Source organism: Micropterus salmoides, unplaced genomic scaffold, assembly GCF_014851395.1.
Source record: "Micropterus salmoides isolate LMB-PRFRI ecotype aquatic unplaced genomic scaffold, ASM1485139v1 Ms_hic_scaffold_2, whole genome shotgun sequence".
NCBI lineage: Eukaryota > Metazoa > Chordata > Actinopteri > Centrarchiformes > Centrarchidae > Micropterus > Micropterus salmoides.
The window spans coordinates 51,649,081-51,675,418 of NW_024041150.1; the positions used below are offsets into that span (position 1 = coordinate 51,649,081).

Consider the following 26,338-nt stretch of genomic DNA (forward strand, 5'->3'; position numbering starts at 1 on the left):
TTCTTGAGTGTCATAGGCCGCTCGCACTGCCATATCTTAGTTCATTAATTAATCTAAATCTTCACAAAAACTGCTGTGTACGTTACCCACAATGCAACCAGGCCACCACCATTTGTTTGAGAGGGGCGTGTGTTCCGCTAGTAGCGGCTAATGGAGTCTGGTGAACTCACTACTTTCTAACTTTTATATAGCCCCTGTTCCACTGCACAGTACCGACTCGACTCGCCTTTGTTTGGTTTTCCACTGTGGAACAACCCCCAGGACAGAGGGAATAAAGAACTGTGTTGTGTTCTTGATAATTATGGACTGACTCAACATGTGACGAGGCCCACGCACAATAAGGGGCACACTTTGGTCATCTCCAAGGGTCTGGATGATGTTGCTCTCTCTGATCATTCCTGTGTTTTCTTTGAGAGTGCTATCTGCGTGCACACAAATATTAAAATAGAGTTGATCACAAAACGGCATATCACTGAAAACACTAGTGAGAAATTTATTGAGGCTTTCTCCTCAACACCTGCCCTCTCACAGGTCTCAGTCAATGAGCTTGTAGATAATTTCAGTTCTAAAATCACAAATGATATTGATGCCATTGCAGCAGCCAAGGTGAAGGTGGTCTCTGGTAAGAGAAGATCTCCATGGAGAAATGCCACGCTGGTTACAACTCAAAAAAAAGAGTGTCAAAGCTGAACGCAGGTGGCGGAAAACAAATCTCCAGGTTCATTATGACATCTATAAAGAGAAACTTCACATTTATAATTTAGAGCTGAGAAATGCAAGGCGGTCCTTCTTCTCTGACATCATCACCAAAAACACTAATAATGCACGTTTTCTGCTGTCGACAGGATAAACAACCCTCCTGTGTCTGTAGCCTCTGACCTTCTATCCACCAGGGCCTGCAATGAATTTGCTTCCTTCTTCACAGACAAAAGTCAAACAATTAGACAAGCAATCAGTGCCTCCATGTCAGTAACAGGATATGTCTTGTCCGTATGTCCACTGAAAAACAATTCATATAGCATGAGACAATTTGATTCTATTAACCATAAAAACCTGGAGGACATAATATAACATCTGAAATCCTCCTCATGCTGACAACTGCAGTCATTAAGCCACTCTTAAAAAAGAGCAATCTAGATCGGTAACTAATGAGAAAATATAGGAAAGCAAAATCTGTTACTGTAACTATGCAGATGACACAAGCCTGATTAGAGCTGACGGGTTGCTACAAACAGGACAAGCCAAACATCTTCTAGTATTTTCAACCAAGTTCAGACATGGGAGTGGGTTGTTCCACTGATCTACAGGCGGCAGCGCCGCATCAAGAGAGGCAGTGAAGAAGAGCAGCAGTGAAGTAAATATGTGCACAAACAAGGTATTATCCAATTTATATGTATTTCATGTTCTTTGTAAATGTCTCACGAGGATGGAAAAACTTCACGGTGCTTTAAAGTGACTTCCAGCTCACAGTTTATCTGGTTCTCTCAGAGCGTTCAGAGGAGACTCTGTAAAAACCCACTGAACACAAACTCCAATCAGACTTTTACTAATAATTTCAAACTGCTGAGGTTCGTTTCTCATCATTTAATATTCTGGTTACAACATGTGTCGTGAGGACGGTGAGCAGCAGGTGACGCTCTGCCCTCCTTTAAATGGATCTGCGTGACGAGGTCAGAGGTCAGCTCTCAGTGAGGTCATCGTTGAAGTGGAGGAGGATGGCGGGGGTGAAGAGGTCGCGGTCTAGCCGCACCTGTGTGAGCTCGTGGTCGTCGTCGAGGACGTTGTTCTCGCTGAGCGTCTTGCTCATGTCCAGGCTCGCTCCGTCATGTTTCCAGGTGTAGCTGCGGGCGTGGGAGTTGTAGCGCAGGTAGCGCTGTAGGATCTCGTCCAGAGTCTCCTCCGAACACACCTGAGGAAGAGCAGCGGGCCGTTAGTCGTCCCAAAGCTCAGTCTGGTGTACTTTCCCGTATCTACTGTGTACACTGTATGGACAAGAGTACTACCGAATACCTTTGGTAGGGCAGCGTATTCATGGTGTGGAGATCTGAAAGCTACAGCAGACAGTTTAGACAACGGCACATAAAGAAATGGTTTTTAGTTGCGAGTCAGTGTCTGACCACACAGACACTGAACAGGAAACAGAAACGCATCTTGTAGAAAGCCGTCCTAGAGGAGAGGAAGCTAGTTAGAGCTGCAAGGTAGGACCAACTCCACATAAATGGTTCTATAAAGGGATAACATGATTATAAACGGCGATTAAAAGCCGTCTAGCTCGGCGAGATGAAAAGTGGTTGCTAGGTAACAGACATAAAAGTTGATAACTGATGTTGGATTGAGTATATGTATTATATATTCTCAATAAAACAGTTACTGAAACGTGTTTAAATTAGTGGCTTAAACAGACGCTGCTGTTTGGGGCGGAGCCACATGACACCAGCAGGGTGTGTGTGTGGACGACCTGCTGTCACGCCCAACTCCTCACATGGACAAGACCCGCTGGCATCGGCTTGTAACGCACTGCGAAGCCCTGTAGTGTCGCCTTTGAACGCTAAAGTCTGAGTAAAGGGGACACGGGGCGAATATGCTAACTCCGCACAGAAAGGCTGGGGTTTTGAACTGCTGCTGTGAGGCGACAGTGTTGACGTTATTGTACTACTTTCCTAATCCCACTTCGGGCGATTCGTTTAGAGCAACATGTTTGAAAAAGCACATAATGTAAACTCACAGCATACAAGCAGCAGCCAGTGTGTGCACATCTGAAAACCCCTTAAGAGCCTACAGGGAGTTTAAGAGCCTGATCGACGTAGAGATGAAGGATTTGGAGTTCGTTTTGCACGCAGGTGGAGCAGGACGCCGCCCAGACGGCAGAGAACAGAGAAGTCACCTGCCAGGGCACGTCCCAGAGAGGATAAAACACCTGCTGCCTTCTGGGTGATTTGGCGGTTAGAGAGAGCATGAAGGTTTTTACAGCGTTGTTCAGGCTGATCCTGTCTTTAACTGTCAGACTGATAAAAGAAAAGCTAAATAAAAGACTCATTAGACTCATTCAGTTTGCGGAGCAGATGAATTCTCTGCTGCGTCACGATAAGCTCTGTGTTTATATTAATTTAAGATTAAACAGATACGGGACCTTAGAGGAGTGACAACAATATGGATCTTATAATAATGGATATTTATTGTTGCTTGACCTCGAAGCCCTAAACATCAAAATCCGACTCTAAAGAACTTGCAGGGCGTTAAAATTTGACGCCTGGTGGTCTGGACCGACCTGCAGTCGCTGCTCCTGCGACGTCAGCGTGTTGATGACCCGGATCCACCTGGTTTTGGCGGACAGCAGCCCCACCTCGTAGCGTTTGTCCGCCCACCAGGGCTGGCTGACGTCACAGGCCCAGTCGGAGCGAGGGCCAGCGGGGGGCACGTGCACGAAGCGGCCCCTGGGCGTGTAGTACCTCACGCAGTTGGTCAGGGGGTCTACGTATTTCTGGACCTGAGGACAGAGGACAGGTGCACGCAGGTAAACGCAGGGCCGGAGAGCTGCTCACTGATTGGCTGGTTTGCTGGACAAGCGCTCACGTCTTTGGTTTCAGGGTCGAACCAGCTGCTGATGTCCTTTCCTGCAGACTCCATGATGGGCAGCAGGAGGGCGTCCCCTGCAGGGAAACTCACAGGAGGTATTTATCCTCATTTCATTTGAAATACACTTTATGTGTATTTGTACACACATTTGGACCATGAGAGGTGATGCATTAAGGTGTAAGCAGTAGTTTGACGGAGGTGACTTAAAAAATACTGAGTAGTTTCATATTTTATAAACTGGTCATGTTTTTTGTGTCTGATCTTAATCTGAAAGGTAATAAGTAGAATAAGATGTAATTACTAACATAGTAATGATAAAATAAAGTACTTTAAATTGTATTCAAGTAAATGTACTTGGTTACTTTCCTCCACTGCTTCTCTCATCTCACTGTTTTTAAAACTGTAGTTATTTTGATCAGGTTTGGTTGGTGGAATGAAACTGTACATTTACTTTTACTTCTACTCCACATCTCAGAGGGAAATATTGTACTTCACTACATTTATCTGGCAGCGTTAGTAACTTTACAAATTAAGATTTTTTTGACATGAAGAGTTTATAAAACATGATGTCTTGTTATTAAATTAAACCGTTTGTACGAGTACAGCTGAAACTATCAGTCCATTAATCAATTACTGATTGTCAGAATATTAATTTGATGGTTGTTCTCATTACTGGTTTAAAACATTTTATGGTTCCAGCTGATTTTCCTTTAAAGCATTTTAATATTCTTTGTGTTGATTGAAATATGTTGAAAGTTTTCTGGTACACACCAGACTCCACTACTCAAAACATTAATTTTAGTGTTTGTTAATAATGTTGAGGTTTGGACACAACAAGCATTGTGAAGGTGTCACTTTGGGCTCTGTGACGGCATTTCTCACTATTTACAGAATCTTTACGATCAATCGATTAATAGAGAAAATACTCAGCAGATTGATCTATAATTAAAATGATCATTAGCTGTATTTCTACAGTGTGGTATTACTACTTTTACTTCCGTGCTTCCTGCTCACCTTTGTGCTGCTCCATCAGCGGGGTCAGGTCACACACTTTGCCCAGAAACGACACCCACAGGTCGGCGGCGGTGTTGTGAGCGGCCACCTCGGCGGGAGTGAAGTATTTCGGTCTGTCCATCACACGCGGACACCTAGTTCATGTTAAAAGACGCTGAAGCGGACAGAAATACCTTCAGTACACACAATAAAAACTGCAGTTTAATCCGCTGTGAAACAGACAGACGACCCTTCAGTTCAGTCCTGTTGCTGATGCGTTACTGTGGCAACAAGCGGAGGTGGGCGGGGCCGACGACGTCATAAACAAATGTTTATACTATACTGATGTTTATAAATAATAATTATTGATTTAATACTATTTAAAGACTGATTCGTGACTCTTTACTTGAAACATTAATCATATTTATATTTTTATGATGTAAATGTTTTTTTATTATATATGAAGGGAATCACAAAAGACTTAAACATAAATTTAGTCCAAATAATTATTGATTTAATATGACTTTCTGTTGCACATCATACAATATATTCTATATTTAAAGACTGATTCGTGACACTTTACTCCTGAATGTCGTTTCTTGAAAGATTACTTATATTTACTGCCATTCTTCATGGTTATAAACTCAGCCTTAAGAAATACTTTTAAATATATCGGATGGTAATTATCTATTTTTTATTTTGTTGTTTTAAATATTATATTCTACTCAAGAATGTGAGCTGACTGGGGGGGGGGGGGGGGGACGATACAGACAGTTGGGTCACGAGAATGAGACTACAACATGTTTTAACACTAGTTTGAAGAAATATTCAACGATAATAATATCTAATAAGTACAATTTAATTACAAAGTGCTTCAGAGGCCACACGGGGAGAAAAAAGGACACAAAACACCGTCATTAAAGATAAAACACATGAGGACAAAAAATACAAATTATAATCACAAATAAGTAGAACAGATAGGCAATAAAAATAAGACGAGAATCAAGAGCAACTTTCTCTAACTAAAATCTTTAAGATAAAACAGGCAGCTCAGATTAAATCAGGATACGTCTTCTAATGAAAGTGCGTTTTTAAAAGAGATTATGAATTAAACTCTGAAAGCCTTACGTCCTCAGGCAGGTCGTTCCAGGGCCTCGGGGCCCCGACAGCAAAATCTCTGTCCCCTTTAGTTTTAAATCTAGACACAGGAAGAGACAGAAGGTCTCAAACCACACAGAGGTTCATGAAATAGAAGCGCTTAATGAAATATATTTTATAACAAACCACACATCTTTCTTCTTTAGGCTCTTTAAATTGCATTGCATGTTTTCTTGTTGTTCGAGTAAACATTTCTTCAAAGCATTTTCATTTGTTAGTTAACTTGTATTGTTGCTATTTTTCAGAACATTTTTAACAAATGCTTTCAAAAAGTGGTGGGTCCCCGGCGTCCCCACTGTAAATAACACTGTATTTATCTAAATATTTATCTTGTTGTGTCAAATGTATGGTATGCAGAGGAGAAGAAGAAGAAATACATTTAGGACTCTTGTCCTTTTTCTTTTCTTCTTCCTTTCATAAGATGTAATACTTTCGGTTTACACTGTAACCGTAAATCTGAGTGAATAACACTGTTCTGCTCGTTGTTTCCGTAAAATGAACTGAACGATTGAATTGAGAAGAATCTAACTAACAATGTGTCCATAATGACACAAGATTTAACCACTTAATATGCACGATGTAAGCAGCTTGGATCTCGCTCGAGCAGGTGACCCGGTGGGCTTTAAGAGGTTTGCTCTCCAATGAAAGTCTGTAAAAAGCAGAACCAGGTGCCCAAATGAGACCTGCCTTCATGTGACAAAACGTGTAGCCACCCCAGGCCAGTAGAAGAGACGGGGGTCTAATTAAAGTTTTACAGTAAACGCGTCAGTAGTAAGGAAATAATTAATTACAGTTGAGGGCTGATCTTCTGCTACGTTATGAACCATCCAGACCTCGCAGGTGGTCTGGGATCAGGTCTGCTTTCTGCGGTGATGCGTGTAACTAGTTAATGAAGTTTAGTTGTGTAATTTAATTACACAATAAATGTCACTGTTTCAGTTACTGGGGGGGAAAAAACTGTGTAATTAAGTTACAGTTACTTATAAAAATGTTCATGATTACATTTGGGGGTTACATCTGAATATTTTCTGTAAAAAGCTCGGCTACATGTTGAACAATAATCATCTGTTTTCATATGCACAGTGTCTTTATTTCTCGTTTCCAGCCACAGCAGTAAAGTTTGTAAAGTTCTGATTGGTTCATTGTTTGAATCAGCAGCGCCGCCCGTCTGCCAGTCTCTCAAGCTGTCTCTTTAGAAAATGTTTAACAGTTAAAAACAGTCATTGGAAATTTAGAAAAGTTATCAAAAAGTAATTAAATGTAATAATTTACAATTCTTTTGGTAAAGTAATTGAAATAATTTAAAAAGGGTGATTATGTTTCCCAACAAACTAAACCTGGAGAAGCAGCGTTCAGTTTTCACTCCACATACAAACTCCCCGAAATGATTATTTTATGTTTTATCAACACGCACAAATACAATTTTTACTGTTTTATTTACTTATTTAATGAAATTTATATGTAGCTTTGGCAATATTGTTGTCATACATTTATGCCAATAAAGCTAATTTGAATTTGACTGAAGAGTTTTTACCACTGCCTTTAATTAAATCAAATCAGACTATCGGTCAACTTTTTCTTTCCTATTTCAACCTGGTTTTATTTTCCATTTAACTCTTCTTAACAATTGTATTTAAATGTCTTTTTTGTGTTTCCCTATGTTCCTTTTATGTTTAATGTGAAGCACTTTGAATCGCCTTGTTGTTGAAATGTGCTGCACAAATAAACTAGTGAAATAATAATATGACAGTAGAACAAAGTGGTAATATGATGATGTATGTGTTTAGCCTAATGAAGTATTGTCAGTGTGTTCAGCCCCGCCCCCTCCCTCTCTCTCTCCCCACGCTGTCTCTATGTCTCTCTCCCGCTCTCTCAGGAATGCATCAGACGTGGCAAAGATTCACTTTCTCCATTTTTCACGAACTTTCTGCAGCCCGAGGCCACGAAATGAAAAAAAAACCCACAGCCACACTCAGTTTCCATCTGTCCTCCTCTGATTGCTCCGTGTGCCCGTCAATCAACACGGTCGCGCTTCTCATTGGCTGACGCCTGACGGGCGGGCGTTCTCGCGTCTGTTGACATGTTCTTATAATTTCGGAGCGTGAGGTATCGCGATGTTTTAAAGCCTTTCGGGAGGCGGAGAGAGGAGCTGATGGAGTGAAGACGGCGGAGGAGAAAGAGGAGTAAAGTGAAGCTTTTCAGTCTGAGCAGAGCCGCGAGTTCAAACAGCAGCCATGTCGTCTTCTTCTTCTTCGTGTCTTCTCCTCGGCCTGCTGGCTCTCGCCTTCCTCAGGAGCTCCGAGGCCGAACAGCGGAGGCTCTCTGCAGGTAAGGCCGCTCCGGAGGGTCCCCTGCCCGGCCGGGCGGACCACCCTGTCCCGCTGGAGCCGCGGGGCTCCGGCTCTCTTTGCTAACTGTTGCTAACTGTTGCTAAATACACCGTGGTTCACTTTTACACCTCATGAACTGTTTCATCAGAGACATATACTCTAGACTGTGAGATTAAAAGGTGTTAACTCTTAGTTTTAGCTGAACAAGACCCTCCAACTTTTAGCCCGGAGGCTACCGAGTTAGCAACAGATCGACACTGTGGTGTCATTACTGCACAAGTTAGTCTGTTGGTCGTTCAACAAGCTGCACTTCAAGATGTCAGAAGGTCTGAAGTCCACGTGATGGATTTAAACTGGATTATTGGTGAAGCTAGAAGACTATAAATTTAATAGAAAGAGAAGTTAACTTGTGATTTATGAAGCTGCAGGAGAGGTCTGTGAGACTGATCTGGCTCGTTGTGGTCTGTGCAGACCTTCACCTCCCAGAGCCTCAGTCCAGCTGCTCTGAGGGAAGTTTCCAGACTTGTGAATCACACATCTCCAGTCTGGTCTCTTACTGATGTGTTTAAATGTCTTTGCTTGATTTAAACCAAACACAGGTTTCTCTGTCCGTGTCATAACATGTAGAGCTTGTAGGATTCCCTCCACACAGGTCTGACGTCTGCTGATGTTACATTTGGGGGTGACTAACCTGCTTACCGTGTCCGTGGTAATGGTGATACCTGGTGATGTGAAGCGTCCAGTCGTATCAGAGAAACGTCCTCACTGCAGCAGAGTAAATGTGTGTAAAAGTCCTTAAATCAGACGGTAAACTAACAGGAAGGGAAACGCAGGCTCTGACGGGCTCTGACCCTGTGGCTTCGTGTCTGTGATGATGAGCTTTAGATTCGGTTTGGGGGTTTCTTTGAGTAGCTCTGATTCTTGTTTGGACAGCTGTGTGTGTGTTTGTCGGGGGTTTGTTGTCGAACACTCGAGCAGCTGGTCACGACACCACAAACTCAGCAGTCGATACAGATACCAGAGAAATTCCCCAATTCGATTCCAGGGTAAAAAACTCAATCAATGCCATGAACTCCAATATCCACTCCTTTATTAAAAACATCTGGAAGTTACAAAGAGAGGACGTCCAGGACAGATGAGAGGAGGTCTGATATTAACTTTCTTAACAAACTCTCAGGTGTGAAATGTTTCATGGTCTCCATCTATACTGGCAGCTGATCTTTATGACTGTTTGAGGATTGAAACGGATCGTATTGACCTTCCAGACTGACTCCTCCTACAGTAACGGGAGCGTCAGACAGACGTCCAGTTCTTAGAGCTGCAAACTGTATCGCCACGGTTTGGTGATTTTCAGGTGATCGGACTGTGAAGCGTCTGCCTGAACTAGCCCTGCAACAGATCCCAGACTGCTGAAGGAGACGGGAAACTAACTTTCTAACCTCGGTTTCCCCGGTTTCCCCGGAGATCCTTCAGGCACCTAGAAGAACGAGCTTCAGTAAAACTGTCGGTTCTCCTGACATCCCAAACCTGCTGAGCGACGAGGGATAAATCCTCTTCACGTCATGTGTAACTTTATATTCCAGGATCAATAAATGTTATAAAATACTGAAGATCCTGGAAAATCTGCTGAGAAAGTCTGTAGCTATCTAATAATCCTGTGAGTGAAACGCTTAAATTAAATGCACACTGATCCAGAGACAGATCTGTACTCATGTTTGTGTTCAACTGATTAAATGTAATCGCCTCTGAAACTGAAACCGAACTGATCATCGTTAAAGAGAATTGATCTCCTGCAGCAGGAAGAAGAAGTTAGCCCCGTCTGTCCATTAATAAGTCAATCCAGGAAGTTGGCGGTGACCCCGGGAGCCAGAATCCCCTCGCCGCTGCTCCGTCATTCAGAGGAGTCGGGGTCAAACTTTATTCATTTCCAGGGAGGAATTTCAATCAAACAAGAGAAAGAAATGAAACTTGTTTAATCACAGAAGAGACGGTCAGTGAATTGATCTGTTGATTTCCAGGAAATGAATCTGTCTCAGTAAACTGAACATCTTCTTAGTCAGACTCCGAACCGAACGTCTGGACAACCATCTGCTCGAATCAGATGAGAAAATAATCCTTTCACTAAAAAAAGTGTTGGGAAGTTATGTTAAATCCTACGTCACCTGAACGCATCGTTGCCTCTCATTCATTCCTCCCGCAGTGATCTGAACGTTCAGAGATGTGTATTTATAGACCCGTAACTGTTCGGGGTTAAACCCACGTGAGGAGCTGAAGGGAACCCGCAGAAACTGAGGACAAGGAGGCTTTATCCCCAAGTCCCCCCCTTCCTCCCCCGCTGTCCTCTCTTTGCCTCCCCCTGCCTTCGCCTTGGTAACCTCTCCGAAGAATTTCAGAGGAATTTCACTCCCGGCTGATTCCTCGAAATCTTAGAGGGGGGAGGGGTTTGACAAACTCCTGCTGCCGTACAAGGCAGTCACATCCTGTAGGAGCAGAGTACTCGTACTCGGAGCAGAGTACTCGTACTCGGAGCAGAGTACTCGTACTCGGAGCAGAGTACTCAACAGCTGCGTCACATTTATCATTTGCGGGCAGGAGCTACAGATGTTATAAATAAAATGTACTGCAGGGTTGAAGGGATCAGATTGAGCCGGGGAAGAGGAACGCAGAGTGGAGGACTAGATGCTGCAGAGCAGGAGGAACCCAGACTGCGAGAGAGTCTGAGCAGGTCCAGAACAGAATCCAGGATTCGTTTAGTCGGTTATCATGTTCACACTGCTGCACACTCAGGTGCTCCCACACAGCGTCAGGACATAGGTCAGAGTTTCCCTTTGATGTGACCAGGAGCCTGTCAGGTCAGGTCTGCCAAAATAAACTCAATATTCTAGTATTCCTACACACTGCGACATTCAAAGAGCCAATCAGAGCCTCCCCTCAGAGTGATGTCAGCGAACGCGCTGGTCGACTTTCTGACTCGCTGTGTGAAGAGGTCCACAGGCAGAGCGTCGACACACCGACTCAGTGATCGATCAGCTGACTGACCTCCTCACCTCTCTGTGTGTCTGCAGAAAACCTGCTGGTGGTCACCGCGGCAACAGAGGAGACCGACGGCTTCATCCGCTTCATGAGGACGGCCAGAGAGTTCAACTACACCGTGAAGGTAACACGTCTGCTGGGAAACTTTACAGCACGCTAAAGGTCTGATGGGAAATGTGGTCGTTAAGAGCGCCACAGGAACACGTGCTGGAAACCGCTGATTAATCTGAAGTGAGGGCGTCACGATGTCGTAGAGCTTCTCAGGCTGTATCATTTTACGCTGCAGGACTTCGCCTCGCAGCGAGCATGACTTATTTATACCAAACCAGGTGATGCAACCGTCGCCTTACTTGGTCCCTGTTTGTAAAACATCCACCGTGTCTTCTAACATTATACTGGATATAAACTTAAACCCACTGTTGGTTTAACTAAACGCATCTCCCGTCAGAACAGCACGGTTTAATTTCAGCGTTCTGTAACGTGAAGTTCACCTGAGGTCAGCGCGGGCCGTCAGAACTAATAACACGACCTTATAACACGTAATTGTTTGCTTTAAGTAAAGTGACACATTTTGTGCAGGAAAACAACTTTTATTTGTTTCTTCACTTTATGAACAATCTGTATGAATTTTGAACATTTTAGCACAAAAACACAACATAATTACATCAAGGAAACTCGTTGCCATGGTGATGAGAGATCACTCAAGAGAAGACCTGTTGCCGACCAACATCATGTAAGAAGAGGCTCAGATGTTGTCACGGATGAATGGCGAGCCTGTGGACTAACAGATGCAGTGGACGATTAAAGACAACAGCTTCACAAAACGATTAAAAGACATTTTAAAGTAATTGAATGGGAAAACTGTTAACTAGCGCTAACCGCCTTTCCAGCAGTTGCAGAAACAACAGACTTAACGGACACACTGACCTACACTGCACATGTTCTGCCAGACGGACAACTTACGAAGTAACTTCAGTATTTTCCTCCACTAACTTTCACCGTCACGTTCTGCTGCTCGCTCTGTCATTCAGAATCAATTCAGAATCTTCCACGTCCGTAAAATTAGTTCATATGGTATCATGTCCACCTGTAATATATTATACAGGGATAGATATTTTAACACTTAAAGCAAACAAAGACTAGATAACTTTAAACATTACTATAAGCTATTATTCCATTTTATCTCACTAATTGTAAATGGTGACTAAAGTGTTTTCATAACGAGGCAGTCGGTGGTTATAATTGTTTTATTATCGAACATGGTCGGAGATTCTTGTCGCACATTGACATAAACTGGTATTAGTATTAGTTATAAAACATTAAATCAAAAGGTCATAATACGTTATTAACTGTGCTGTAGCGCCTAATGCATGTTTGTAAGTGATTACTGTTATAATGTCTTATGGACGCATCATATCGTGTTATAAATATATCTATAAGTCACTTTAGCGATGAACTTCATAGAAAGTGTTACCGTTTTCTTTATAAATGAAGCATTCAACTTGAAAAGTTCAGTAAATGTTTGTTCAGTAAAAAGTTTCCTCGTTCATCAGTAAGTTAGTTACATAATCGTGATCACAGTGTCGATCCAGAACTAGCGTGGTTATGGTTACTACCATGATCGAGCAGCCCCAGATGAAGGTGGTGGTGATGATGATGAAGGTGGGCTGTTTGCAGGTCCTGGGTCTGGGGGAGGAGTGGAAGGGGGGTGACGTGGCTCGGACGGTGGGTGGAGGTCAGAAGGTCAGATGGTTGAAGAAGGAGCTGCTCAAACACTCGGACAAGAAGGACATGGTCGTCATGTTCGTCGACAGGTAACGCCCGCCGCTGTGTCTGTTTTTATCATATCATCGAGCCGTCCTCGTTTCTCTTTCCATTTTCCTTTCACTGCCTCCGTCCTTTGTCGTCTCTTTGTTTCTCTGTCTCCAGTTAGAAATCTGACTCACCTGTCCTGCTCACACGAGATCAAAGCTTTGGTTTCAGAGACCAGGGCGTTGTTCCTGTGCTGTTCATAACAAAAGTGAATCTGTGCACTAACCCCACTCGTGCTCACATGGGTTCAGTTATCTTTTAAAGCTGAAACACGTACACAAGAGGCGGCAGCAGGTGTTCAAACAGTGTCTGCAGCACCCAGACCAGTCAGAGGTTTAGTGCCTGACAAACAAAACCCAGGGCACCGTACTATAAAGCTGTGTGGTAAAAACTGGGGTTTCATTCATCAAACCAACGTGCAGAGAAAGAAAATGTCAACATTATGAAGTCAAACACAGAACAGCTTTGTGCCTGACAGACGGTGTGAGGGGAAGCAGTCTGTTTAAGCTGCTGTAACGTAACTAAAACCCCGACTGTGTTCAACCACCTACAGCACCTGGAAAAATAGGAGAGAACAACATCAGAGACTGAAATAATAATGTAACAGGTAGTAAATGACTGTAACATGTGATATAACCTGTGCCTTCAGGATGACCTGTAACTTTCTAATGTTAAACTCAGATAAAACTGAAGTTATTGTTCTGGGGCCCAAGCACCTTGGAGTTATCTTTGATCAGGACATGTCGTTTAAGTCTCACATTAAGCTAATTTCAAGGACTGCCTTTTTTCACCTACGTAATATTGCAAAAATCAGGAACATCCTGTCTAAAAATGATGCAGAAAAACTAGTCCATGCATTTGTTACTTCTAGGCTGGATTACTGCAATTCCTTTTTTATCAGGCTGCTCGAAAGTCCATTAAGACTCTTCAGCTGATTCAGAATGCTGCAGCACGTGTTCTGACAGGAACCAGGAAAAGAGATCATATTTCTCCTGTTTTAGCTTCTCTGCATTGGCTTCCAGTAAAATCCAGAATAGAATTTAAAATCATTCTTCTTACCTACAAAGCTCTTAATGGTCAGGCACCATCTTCTCTTAAAGAGCTCATAGTACCTTACTACCCCACCAGAGCACTGCGCTCCCAGAATGCAGGGTTACTTGTGGTTCCTAGAGTCTCCAAAAGTAGACTAGGAGCCAGAGCGTTCAGCTATCAAGCTCCTCTCCTGTGGAACCAGGTTCCAGTTTGGGTTCAGGAGGCAGACACCATCTCCACATTTAAGAGTAGGCTTAAGACTTTCCTCTTTGATAAAGCTTATAGTTAGGGCTGGCTCAGGTGAGTCCTGAACCATCCCTTAGTTATGCTGCTATAGGCCTAGACTGCCGGGGGATTTCCTATGATGCACTGAGCTCCTCTCTCCTCTACTTTCTCTCCCTCTGTATGCAACCTCATCCCATTATTGCATGTTACTAACACAACTTCTCCCCTTTCTGGTAGTCTTGTGCTTTCTCGTCTCTCTCCTCTCTCCCTCCTATCACTTCCTGCAGGTGTTTCTGGCTCTGGAGCTGTGGAGTCTGGCAGATGGTCGCCCACCCTGAGTCATGGTTCTGCTCGAGGTTTCTGCCTCTTAAAGGAAGTTTTTCCTTGCCTCTGTCGCCTAGTGCTGCTCTTGGTGGGAACTGTTGGTCTAGACCTGCTCTTTTATGAAAAGCGTTGTGAGATAACTGTTGTTGTGATTTGGCGCTATATAAATAAAATTTATTTCAATAACCCGTATTAGTCCTGTGCAACATTGTTAATTCAACATTCATTTAAGAAATATGTTATTTTTTCCTGAAGTGAGGGGAGAGCTCAACACTGGCCGATACCAGTACCTGCTCGACTCAGTTTGGCCGTCCTCCATTTTCCCTTGCAGATAGCACTCCTCAGTGTAGCTGGTCTAAATATTCACTGCGACACATTCCTCAGGATGTAAAGACAGATAAGCGGTATGAAAACCTTCCAGCTGTGTTTTCCTCTGTCGTTGTTGCTGCAGCGGTCTGTGTGACCTTCCCCCGCCGCCACTTGCGGAGCTCCTCAACTTCGAAAACTTTCAAGCAAATGTTTGTTTCGCCATCACTTCTCGTAAAACTGTCAATATTCAAAATCTACACAGCAGATTTCTCACCTCAAAACTTTTCAGAAGTGGATTTAGTGATGAAATAAAGTATGAAAACTGTAAAATATAAAACTTTCTGTTGCTGGCCGCACAACAACGACGCAGTGAACAGTGACGATTCTCTCTGACCAGTCTGCTGTGTTTTCACATTTTAGTATCGCCTCAGCTCGCTTAGGAACCTCGACGGAGGTGATACGAAAAAAAGGACCTGGAAGCAGAAACAGGTTCAACTTTTCCACAGTGGAAAACCAGACAAAGGCGAGTCGAGCTGGTCCTGTGCAGTGGAAAAGGGGCTAAACGTCTACAGGAGACGTGCAAACTACCGTATCACAAGCTAAGTTACTAGCTAGCTGTAAGGCTACAAGGGACGGTATCGATATTTAATTATAGAAATCTCACATGAGAATTTTAAGTTTTCAGTACTTGAACAATAAAATCTGATTTTTCAGTCCAGTAGGAAACTCAACAGCACCATCTAGTGGATTAAACTAACTTGTCTCGTTAGATGAAACCTTCCTTTGGAGAAGCTATACAGTAAGTAAGTAATCGTGCAGAATATTACCACAACTATATATTTAAACATTTCCATGACAACGGGAAAGAAGTCTTTCTGAAAGCTGTCGTACGTTTGAGCGAACAGAAAGCTGCTGCGCCGAGCTGCCGGAGACAGACTTGAATAAGAAACGCTGCACAGTGACGGGCAATAAATAAAAAAACTCCTGTTTTAGCTTCTAATGAACACCTTCAGCTCCAACATGGCGGCCCCGGGGCCTCCGGTTTCCTGCCGCAGGGTGTCATTACACTGATGACAGACTTTCTGCAGCTCGTCACGTCCATGTTCCAGAAGGAACCACACACTCCTATAACGCTCTCTATTGATTCAACCGTTGATTATTATCTCAGTTGATCGTTATTGTTATTTTGAATCTTCTCTCTCTCCGTAGTTACGACGTGATCTTCACGTCGGGCCCGGAGGAGCTGCTGTCCAAGTTTTCTCGTCTGGGTCACCGGGTGGTTTTCTCAGCTGAGGGGTTCTGCTGGCCCGACCAGAGACTGGCCTCCAAATACCCAGAGGTGCATTCTGGGAAACGCTACCTCAACTCAGGAGGTGAGACGCCGTCCGAGAGCCGAGAGGGAAGTAATACGTCAGAGTTTAGATTGTCTTCTTTCCCTCCGGTGTTTGTTCCACTTAACTTCCTGTCTCTGTGGCGCTAATGACGAATGATGGGTTCAAGGACACTCGGACATCTCAGATCTGAACCCTAGAGGATCACGGTGGGAAAGTTCATAACAGCTTTTTGAATTACTGAGCCAATGTTTGCTGATGCTTTTAAGCTGCGTTCAAGACTCAGAAATTACCGACCTCCAACTAGAAAAAGCGCAACAGAACACCAAAAACATCTTCCTGACTTCATGTAGACGCAGCCGAATGACGTCACACAACAATGGCGGCTCTCATGAAGCGCACATTGGAAATGGTAAACCACAAACTAAAAGGCAGCAGAAAGTTTACTTGCATGCATTTAATATAATAATCAATTCTATATCATAAAGTAAAACCTGTTCTGTAGAAATATGTCGCCACAAAAGGAAAACGAGTAGAATAAGTAAAAGCTTTTTTTCAGGCCTCCCTCCTCAACAAAATAAACATCTTAATCACTTGTGATTCAAGTGAATAAAATCAAACATTTATTGAACGTTTGTTATTGAAATAAATTCTATCACAATAATTATTGTTTGTTTGTGCAGCCCTACACGTAGTAAACTCGGCCTGCATGACCGCGTTCAGCTTCAGAGATATATTCTCTGTTGCCGTGGTATCAAAGCAGTATAAATACTTTAAATAGTATTCAGGTGTAGGTGTGAGCGTCCTGTGTTACTCTAAAGACTGAGCAGAAGGCGGCGGCGTCTCAAAGCAAACAGGATTTTATCTAACATAAAGTCTGGTGGTGCGTTTGTGGACGCAGACCAGGGACAGCTGTCCAGGTGACGGCTGCCTCTCACCCAGTGCATGCTGGGATTGACTCATAATTATCCTGCTGGACTCGCTGAGTGTCTTCCTCTCTGCTCCAGCAGTCTGAGGTCTTTGCAGAAGTGTTTCCTGCACAGGCGCTTACTTAATCTCTTAATTAATCTAAAAGGTGCAGCTGTGCTAATAATACTGTTTTATATGTGTGTGTATTCAGGCTTCATCGGCTTCGCCTCTGATCTCAGTTCGATCGTCCAGCAGTGGAAGTACAAAGACAACGACGACGACCAGCTTTTCTACACCAAGATCTACCTGGACAAGAAGCAGCGGGTAAAACTCTTCATCCTCACCGTCAGCTTTGTGAGCTGCTTTCATTTCATTCATGAGATAAACACGATTCGTCTCTTTAGACCAAGTTCAACATGACTCTGGACCACCGATCCCGGATCTTCCAAAACCTGAACGGAGCTGTCGGTGAGACGCACGCACACACAGCAGCAGCATCATCATCATCGCTGGTCCCTCTGTGAATGTTAAATCTGAACGTCTCTGTCCGTCAGATGAAGTCGTCTTGAAGTTTGAGAGGGCGAAGGTCAGAGCGAGGAACGTCGCCTACGACACACTACCCATCGTTATCCATGGCAACGGACCCACCAAGGTAACGACCATTCACAGCGATGAACGCCCTGAAGACGAGTTAGATCTGATCTTTGGAGTATTTTAGCAGAGCTCGGTGCTTCGGCCTGTTCACAAACTGCAGACGCTCCATTCAGACAGGACAAAGACCAGAGTCTCCTCAGGGGGCGCTGCAGAGCTGAAGGGGAGGCAGAGACACTGCAGGAGGTCAGCCTCATAACCAGAGGTGGAAATAGTACTAAAATATTCTACTTAAGGAAACGTACGGTCACATTGACGAATTTTTACTAAATACAAGTAAAGTTACTGGTATAAAAATCTACTCTAGAAAAAGTAAAAGTAGCTCATTTAAAATGAGTGAAAGTTACTTTTTAACCTCCTAAAATATTATTTAATTTATATTGATTTGTTGTTATGAGAGCTCACGGTCCTGCTGGATCACCTTTTTATCTTTTATCACAGTGAGTCGACTCACGTCAGAGGGTAAGTGAGGTGGACCAGGTGTCAGAAGTGTCTCTGTCTGTCTCTGCAGCTGCAGCTGAACTACCTGGGGAACTACGTGCCCACAGCCTGGACCTTCGAGAACGGCTGTGGGATCTGCGATGACGACCTGCTGCTGTTCAACGACACGCCTGTACGCTCGCTCGCCTGGTGAACATGGTTACATCTCTTGTTTTATCAAAGTTTCTCCACGCTGATGTAAATACGTGTGTGTTCAGGATGAGGAGATGCCCCTGGTGTATGTCGCCGTGTTCATCGAACACGCGACCCCCTTCATGGAGGAGTTCTTGGAACGGCTGACGACGCTCAACTACCCGATGGCGAGGATCCGCCTCTTCATCCACAACAACGTACGATACTAACGCACGCACAGGACAAAGATCTGTTCCCCTCTGTTCTGTTCTGATCTGTCGAACTCTACCTGTGATCCAGGTCGTGTACCACGAGCGTCACATTCAGAAGTTCTGGGAGCGCCACCGGGCGCTGTTCCCCAACGCCCGGCTGGTCGGACCAGAGGAGAACCTGCAAGAGAACAAGGCCAGAGACATGGCAGTGTGAGTGGAGAACCCATACAGACGTTAGAGACGCAACTGTCGGTCCTGGACAGCATCAGGCTGTCAGGACTCTGCAGAACGAGTAGTCGGTCGACAGAGAACTGATCGACAGACAGTCCTGATGGTTTCAGCTTCTCAGATGTGCAGATTAGCTGCTTTTTCTTGCTGTTCTGTTCACTGGGTTAGAAATCAGAAAAGCAGCCGACAGCTTTACTCAGTAAATTTAATTAAAGTAGTAAAACAGTTATCAGAATTACTTTTCTGTCATTTAACTAGTTTCCTAATTGTTTATTTCCCACATTCGACTAAACGACCAAGTGAGTGAGTGACGCAAGTGAGGCGTGACTTTCCAAAGCATATGTACAGCTCCACAGTAAATGAAACGCATGTTTTGGCCTGATGAGAAAAGGGCAACATGTGGTCCAGAAGTCCCAGATGTCAAAATGTCCGATTCCATGTTCCCTTTTCTGTTTTTACTCAATAAGATCCTACAAACTTTTTTTCAAATAGATAATAATAAATAATAAGTCTAAAGCAGACCTTCATGTTGTCTCACTGAACATGTACAAGTTGAACGTTGATGTCTGTGACAACGTACGGGACCTTAACTGTGTGTGTGTGTGTGTGTGTGTGTGTGTGTGTGTTTGTGAGCAGCGAGGCGTGTAAGAAGGATCCGGACTGTGATTACTACTTCAGCATTGACTCTGACGTGGCCTTGACGAACCCCGACACGCTGAGGATACTAATCGAGGAAAACAAGTATGGAATCTGATGTATAAACTGAAAAGTACACGCTACTGCTCTACACCCCAACAAGTATACACTCTTCTGTATAACCCTACATCACAACAAGTACCCACTCTTTTAAATAACCCTACACCCTAGTACTTATTTTATATACCCTGCTATCTAACGAGTACACACTAGTACCCTTCTCTTACGCGACACCCTAACAAGTACACACTAGTACCCTTTTATATACCCTACACCCTAACAAGTACACACTAGTACCCTTTTATATACCCTACACCCTAACAAGTACACACTAGTACCCTTTTATATACCCTACACCCTAACAAGTACACACTAGTACCATTCTGTCTTACCCTTTACACTACAAATACACATTAGTAGCGTTTTATATACACCCTAACAAGCGCACCCTGCTACTCCAACACATACCTACTCTTCTATATTACCCTACAGCCTCACAGGAACACACTAGTACCCTTCTTGTATATGACCGAACACATGTGTAGTACTAATGTTGAGAGGAAGTCAGTGTTTTCTGACACGTTCTTTTGTTTGTTTCCCTCTCAGGTCAGTAATAGCGCCCATGTTGTCCAAACATGGGAAGCTGTGGAGTAACTTCTGGGGCGCTCTGAGTCCTGAAGGATACTACTCCAGGTCTGAAGACTACATCGAGATCGTCCAGGCAAAGAGGATGTGAGCGCACACACACGCAAACACAGCAGTAGTCTTTTTAGTCTGCTTCTCTTTCGACCACAGGGTGTCTCACAACACAGCTGAGGTGAAAATGTTTACGCGTGTCTTTGTGTGCACGTGTTCGTGTTGCAGTGGTCTGTGGAATGTCCCGTACATCACTCAGGCCTACCTGATCAAAGGCAGCGTGCTGCGGTCCAAACTGTCCCAGGTGAGCCTGTACGTGGACCGGGAGATGGACCCTGACATGGTGTTCTGCAGGAGCATCAGAGACCAGGTAACACACGCTAAACGCCGGCTCACCTCACGATTCTCTGCTGTTTACAGGGTCTGCAGTATCATATTACAGGCTGATTCTGGATTATTACATTACAATTAAATGTTTTATTATTGACTGCTTGAAACAAACACAGGTAAAGTTTTTCAGTACACACGTCTTTGTGCATCCTTGAACTGCTCTTGGTGCACGCAGGCGCTATATTTAAAGGACAAACTGATAAATTCCTGGATGTTTTCTGAAAAACAATGAGCCTCCGTTGACGCTAATCTCTGCGTGTCCACAGGGAGTCTTCATGTTTGTGTCAAACCGCGACGAGTTTGGCCGTCTGGTGGCGTCGGCCAACTTCAACACGTCCAGGCTGCACCCGGACATGTGGCAGATCTTCGACAACCCCGTGGTCAGACAAACATGCAGACACAGTAACGTGAACGCAGGGTGAACCGAATCGAAGCACAGGCTTGAACATGTGTTTGTGTTTGCAGGACTGGAAGGAGAAGTATATCCATGAGAACTACACCAAGATCTTTGAAGACCAGAAGACCTTCGTGGAGCAGGTAGCCTAAACAACATTTCAACAGGAAACTGCTTCCCTGTCTCTCTCCCTCCGTTTCAGATCAACCTGTTTTATAGATCTTAAAGTTCAACACATCAAATAAAGGTTTGCACAGTCCTCTGTAGTTCAGACCTGACCCTGCGTGTCTGTCTCAGCCCTGTCCAGATGTTTACTGGTTTCCAGCCTTCTCAGAGAAGATGTGCGATCAGCTGGTGGAGACCATGGAGCACAACGGTCAGTGGTCCGGAGGATCACACAAGGTAAGCTGTTCACCCAGGTGACTGTGTCTGCGAGCAGCAGACGGGGAAAGCGAGTACCGAAAGTCTGTGTGTTTTGTGTGCAGGACGAGCGTCTGGCCGGAGGGTATGAAAACGTCCCAACTGTGGACATCCACATGAACCAGATCGACTTTGAAAAGGAGTGGCTCAAGTTCCTCAAGGACTACATCGTCCCCGTCACCGAAAAACTCTATCCTGGCTATTACCCCAAGGTACAGAGATTACACGGAAACACAGTCCTGGCAAAGCTTATTATCGTCAACAAAGACAAAACAACAACAACTAACTGAAACTGTCAGTTAGCAAGACGAACTAAAATAAACTAGTCTGTTGAGCCGCAGGTGGATCAGGCCTTTGTTTTCCACATGAAGAGTCGGCACGCTGCGTGGCGAGTGGCTGTCCTGCCACGATGTGAACGAATCAGATTTGAAAGAGAATTGACCCTTCGCTAAGCCACGCCCCGAATACTCAGCTGGCCAATCACAGCGCAGTATAGGACTCGCTCTAACTGAGCTCAATTGACTCCAATGCAAAAAGAGTCGTTTTCGAGCTTTTTTTTGGCTGTATTTTTCTAAAATATGGTCAAACGCTGTTCCTGGGGCATCTTCTAATAATTAGTTTCAACCCAGAGAGGCTGAAAGGAGAAGTACGATTTATTCTCTTTCCAAAACCTGAAATAAATCCAGAAATATGTCGGCTGTGGATTGTTCCTAATGTAATGTTAACTTCCTACGAATGTAACGTAATAAATCCCGACTGTTCTGTTTTTAATGATAGTAATAATGAATAGAGGCACACACAGCTTTACAGGAACAGCGTTGATCCTTAATATCATTGTCTCTCGCCTCAGTCGTTTGGGGATACGGCAGGTTTTAGCTTCTAACATTTTTTTTTCGTCCGTTTGAGTCAGTCTGACAGCCTGAATACAACCATCACATGTATAATGCAACTGCAAAACTGTCTGCTTCTGAGATCGCTTTTTCCAACAAGCTGTGTAGCTGCTGGGGTCTGAACATGTTGTCTAACACAGCTACAGAGTTATCTGTCCACCTGCCTTGGTGGTTTTCTTTCTCTGGTTTTGTTCAGTTAAATCTGGCTTAGTGTTCATGTCCCTGTGTTGAGCTCCCCTCGCGCTGGGTTAACGTGGCTGCTGGTCATTATTTATTTCACTGCATGTCAGCTAGTGTGCGTTTATGTATGTGCTCATTGATCTTCACCAGCCTGTCTCTCTCTGCTTCACTTAGTTTTAATGAGAGCACCTGTTTTTTAACCCATAAAGGATTAGATTTAATATTTAACTGGTTTCCAGTCGTACTGCCTTCAGCGAGCTGGGGACTTCTCTGTGCCTCCACTATCTTCCAATCAGCTGGAGAGTTTTAGCCCGAGCCAAAGATGCTCGACATCATGCAGCAACGAAGAAACTATCTAAAACAAATCTGAAATATAAATCAAGTCAAAACAAACTACAAATGCAAAACCATAATGGCCTCGTTCCTACAGTCCAGTTTGGCGCTCTAAGGTTACTGTGTGTGTGTGTGTGTGTGTGTGTGTGTGTGTGTGTGTGCGCAGGCCCAGGCCATCATGAACTTTGTGGTGCGTTACCGTCCTGACGAGCAGCCGTATCTGCGGCCGCATCACGACTCCTCCACCTTCACCATCAACATCGCCCTGAACAGGAAGAACGTCGACTACGAGGTACACAAACACACCTCAGAGCACTTTTTATTCACACGACATGAGGCTCTTTCTGTTGGCAGACAGGTTTTTAACTCTTAACGGCCATAATCCGAGCGTTCCTGCTGGGATCGAAGCCTGATCCCAGAGTCGCTTTGATGATGCGGATCTGCTGACTCTGATCTGATACATGTATATTTACCTAAATGTTGATTAACTCACTGAAATAACTGGAACCTTCAGCTGGAGATGTGAGATCAGCTGACGGGAGACGATCTTTGGTCGAGTTCAGACTCACAAACCTTCAACAGACCAGTTTTGTTTTAACAGTTGAAAGGCAGTGACAGCTTTGACAGTGAGCGGTCAGACTTTACTGCACTGAGGTTGTGGATTTTAACCCGTGCAGGTGTCAGATCTCACACTGCGTCTCTCTCTCTCTGTGTGTCAGGGTGGAGGCTGCAGGTTCCTGCGTTACGACTGTAAGGTGGAGTCTCCCAGGAAGGGCTGGTCCTTCATGCACCCGGGCCGCCTGACGCACTACCACGAGGGTCTGCCCACCACCAAAGGAACCAGATACATCATGGTGTCCTTCGTGGACCCCTAAGACTGACTGGGACTGTGTGAGTGTGTTGAAGAGCCTTCCTGGTCACGGATCGGTCGACCAACCAACCACTTCAACTGGTCTACTCTGTGTGTGTGTGTGTGTGTGTGCGCTTGTTTTACTGTATTCATGGGGTCCAAAAACCAGGGACCCACTATACTTGTGGGGTCAGGCAGCTTTGTAGAGACCAAAATGCTGGACCCTACAAGTTTAGAGGGCTGTTTGAGGGCCAGGACTTAGTTTCAGGGTTCAGGTTTGGGGCCCCATGAAGATAGTGACACAACGCTGTGTGTGTGTGTGTGTGTGTGTGTGTGTGTGTGTGTGTGTGTGTGAACATTAGTCAACCTCATCACAGATACGGCGGCGGATTAGACGTGATGACCGTGAATGCATCGTCTCAAGACTTCTTATTTCATTTTAAGTTTGTCTTTCTGACTTCTGATTGGACGATCCAGCCCCACCTGCTTTCACACCTGACGCGCCTTCACCTCTGACCCGGCTTTGCACGACCTTCAGCGGGGGTCAGACGCAAGACCCTGAACGCACCGTCGCAGGACTTTTCAGAATAAGAGTCACTTTATTTAGCCTTCATTTAGTGACGAGCAGATGTGCATTTCAAAATAAGAGTCACCGTGCTGCCTTATCTCACGACACTACCTGAATCTATGCAAGCAGAACGCACTCCAACTGTGTGCGTGTGAACGACCATCAGCTGTTACACTCCGTCAGATGTTTTTGGCCTTTAAGAGTTTGATTTCCCCAAACAGTTAATGTGAAGTAAAGTGAGGATCAGACGAGACGCTTTGAAAACATTAAAGGCCTTTTTATATCTCTGTATTTTATTCTTCAGCTTTAGCTGTTTAAATCCATTTCTTTGTCTTTCCATCATGTAGTTGAATATTTTTTTTCCCCCATCGTCGCGGTGTGAACCCGTAGGTTCCTCTCAGTATTTCTCTGTATTTAAAAATGTTTTGATGATTTTTGAGGAACGGTTCCTTAAGAACGGGACTTACGAGGTTTCCACCCGACGCTGCCTTCAGTTTTCTGTCGATACGAGGAGTCAGCGCTCTGGCTTTGTACAAACTGCATTAAATTATTTGTTAATGACTGAACGAATAAAGTTTTGAGATTTTAATAAATAAGTTTTCTGTCACAGCAGGGTGCGCTTGTTTTCTGTGTGTGTGTGGGGGGGGGGTGGAGCTACAGATCGTCTTCAGTAAATCCTTTATATTGTCTGTGATGGAGAACAAAACCTCTTCTTTTTAAATCTTTACAGAACGAGGACCAGCTTTGATCTCCTCCAGACTCACTTCTTTAATATTTCATTTACAGAGTTCGTACTGTCGTTCCAGACCTCTGACCTCATGTAAAAATCATATGTGGATCTTGAAATAGAATTTTCTTTAAGTGTTTAATACATTAATCTGTGTTCTGCTGCTCTTTAAAGTCCAGGTCTATTTATGTCACATCATCCCTACTGGTTTTATTTGATATCTTTAAACTCTTATTGTTAAACAGGAATTAAGTTATCTTTGTTACACACTTAACTTTAAATTGAACATGGTGCACCTGCAGAAACTCTGCCTGAAGGTCCCTGTAATGGCTGTTTTGAAGCTTTAGTCCCATCACATGGTCTTCATCTGTGGGTGTTTCGCATATAAAACCCTTCTAGTAACATAAAAAAAAATCAAAAACAAACTACCGCACACTGGTCTGACTTTATTACCTTTATTGTGAGAAACACGTTTTGCCCATTGCTTCTTCAGGCTCACAAAGTGAAATTACAAAACACTTCCAGGTGTGCTAAATAGACCCTGTGCAGGTCATGTGACCAGCACAATCCATGTTTTCCCATGACACCTTTCTCATGTATATACATATATAAGATACTCCAATGTTTGTTATGATCTGTTTAACCTGTCTAGAGATGGTACAATATACTGACACCTTCCAGTAACATATTTCAAAAGAAGCTAGTGATGGGCCGATCGATATTTCTGATCCCTGCCTTTCCTGCTCTGGGATCGACTCTAATATAAAAGAATCAACATCTAAACTCAGTAATTTGGAGTGTGTGTGTTTTATCTTCAGTGACAAGGTGTGACCTGTCACCTCTGGAGGCCTGAAGAATCAAACTGAGATTTATTTTACTTTCAGCTCCTCAGGGGGCTGGTGTCTCAAAGACAAGACTTTGACTAGATCAAACCAACAGTCAGACTTCAGAGAGACATTGAATGCATCTGTTGCTCAGAGCTAACTCATCAGTCAGGCGCAGGACAAAAGAAAACAATATGGGTTCACTCTTTCCCTTCTCTTTCATTAGTCATGTTGTGTAGTGCTACAGGTCACCAGCTGTCACTCAATAAGTGTTACCAATCCAAACATGGCTTCAGCCCCGGGGGTCAAGAGCTTGTGGTGTATAACATATGTGCATTTGACCATTACAGTTTAACATAATGCTCTGCAGCTGGGGACAGTGAACCCTCCTATAGAACTTGACCCCTGACTCAGAGCTGGACAGAGGCACAGTGAACCCTTATGGGGAAGTAATGATTGATGGGTGTGCAAAGAGTGAACCCTTCTATGGAATTTGACCTCTGACCCAGTGTTAGGGGAAGTAGAGATTAGTGTGTATGAAGGGACTGTGCCCTTATATGTTTTTTAGCAGAGACCTAAACATGTCCTATATAAGCTGTGTTCAATGTACAGAGAGACAGAGTGGCCATCGGGCTGGGTCACTCTCCAAGCTGCTGCAGAGCTTGTAATTGATGCTGAATTCTTTGATGTAATAA

The 26,338-nt window shown here is 44.0% G+C and overlaps 3 protein-coding genes across 3 annotated transcripts in view; 1 reads left to right on the forward strand and 2 right to left on the reverse strand.

Moving 5' to 3' along the window:
- The window catches only part of LOC119912601 (zinc finger protein 2-like), a 746,717-nt gene that overhangs the window by 692,301 nt on the left and 28,078 nt on the right, over positions 1-26,338 (reverse strand). The window lies entirely within an intron of this gene.
- LOC119912712 (cytochrome b5 domain-containing protein 1) lies at positions 1,570-4,864 on the reverse strand. Its single transcript, XM_038732004.1, has 4 exons — positions 4,591-4,864; positions 3,574-3,650; positions 3,269-3,487; positions 1,570-1,909 (listed from the first exon to the last, which is right to left on the reverse strand). Exons 1-4 carry the CDS (start codon positions 4,709-4,711, stop codon positions 1,679-1,681), a joined length of 648 nt encoding a protein of 215 aa, XP_038587932.1. The 5' UTR covers positions 4,712-4,864; the 3' UTR covers positions 1,570-1,678.
- On the forward strand, positions 7,840-24,704 carry plod3 (procollagen-lysine, 2-oxoglutarate 5-dioxygenase 3). The gene is made up of 19 exons (XM_038731887.1): positions 7,840-8,055; positions 11,123-11,214; positions 12,768-12,904; positions 16,002-16,165; positions 17,244-17,356; positions 17,437-17,500; positions 17,587-17,684; positions 18,195-18,296; positions 18,382-18,513; positions 18,596-18,717; positions 19,372-19,476; positions 20,038-20,163; positions 20,296-20,437; positions 20,724-20,837; positions 20,923-20,994; positions 21,149-21,253; positions 21,337-21,483; positions 22,841-22,966; positions 23,394-24,704. Exons 1-19 carry the CDS (start codon positions 7,962-7,964, stop codon positions 23,547-23,549), a joined length of 2,211 nt encoding a protein of 736 aa, XP_038587815.1. The 5' UTR covers positions 7,840-7,961; the 3' UTR covers positions 23,550-24,704.

What these genes read in the sequence shown, in the direction of transcription:
- LOC119912712 (XM_038732004.1), bottom strand. Translation starts at nt 4,711, where the DNA reads ATGGACAGACCGAAATACTTCACTCCCGCCGAGGTGGCCGCTCACAAC. An exon ending in TCGACCCTGAAACCAAAGAC is followed by an intron (nt 3,488 to 3,573) that starts GTGAGCGCTTGT and finishes CTCTGTCCTCAG; the next exon opens with GTCCAGAAATACGTAGACCC. An exon ending in CGCAGGAGCAGCGACTGCAG is followed by an intron (nt 1,910 to 3,268) that starts GTCGGTCCAGAC and finishes GCTCTTCCTCAG; the next exon opens with GTGTGTTCGGAGGAGACTCT.
- plod3 (XM_038731887.1), top strand. Translation starts at nt 7,962, where the DNA reads ATGTCGTCTTCTTCTTCTTCGTGTCTTCTCCTCGGCCTGCTGGCTCTC. An exon ending in ACGCTACCTCAACTCAGGAG is followed by an intron (nt 16,166 to 17,243) that starts GTGAGACGCCGT and finishes GTGTGTATTCAG; the next exon opens with GCTTCATCGGCTTCGCCTCT. An exon ending in AAGGCCAGAGACATGGCAGT is followed by an intron (nt 18,718 to 19,371) that starts GTGAGTGGAGAA and finishes GTTTGTGAGCAG; the next exon opens with CGAGGCGTGTAAGAAGGATC.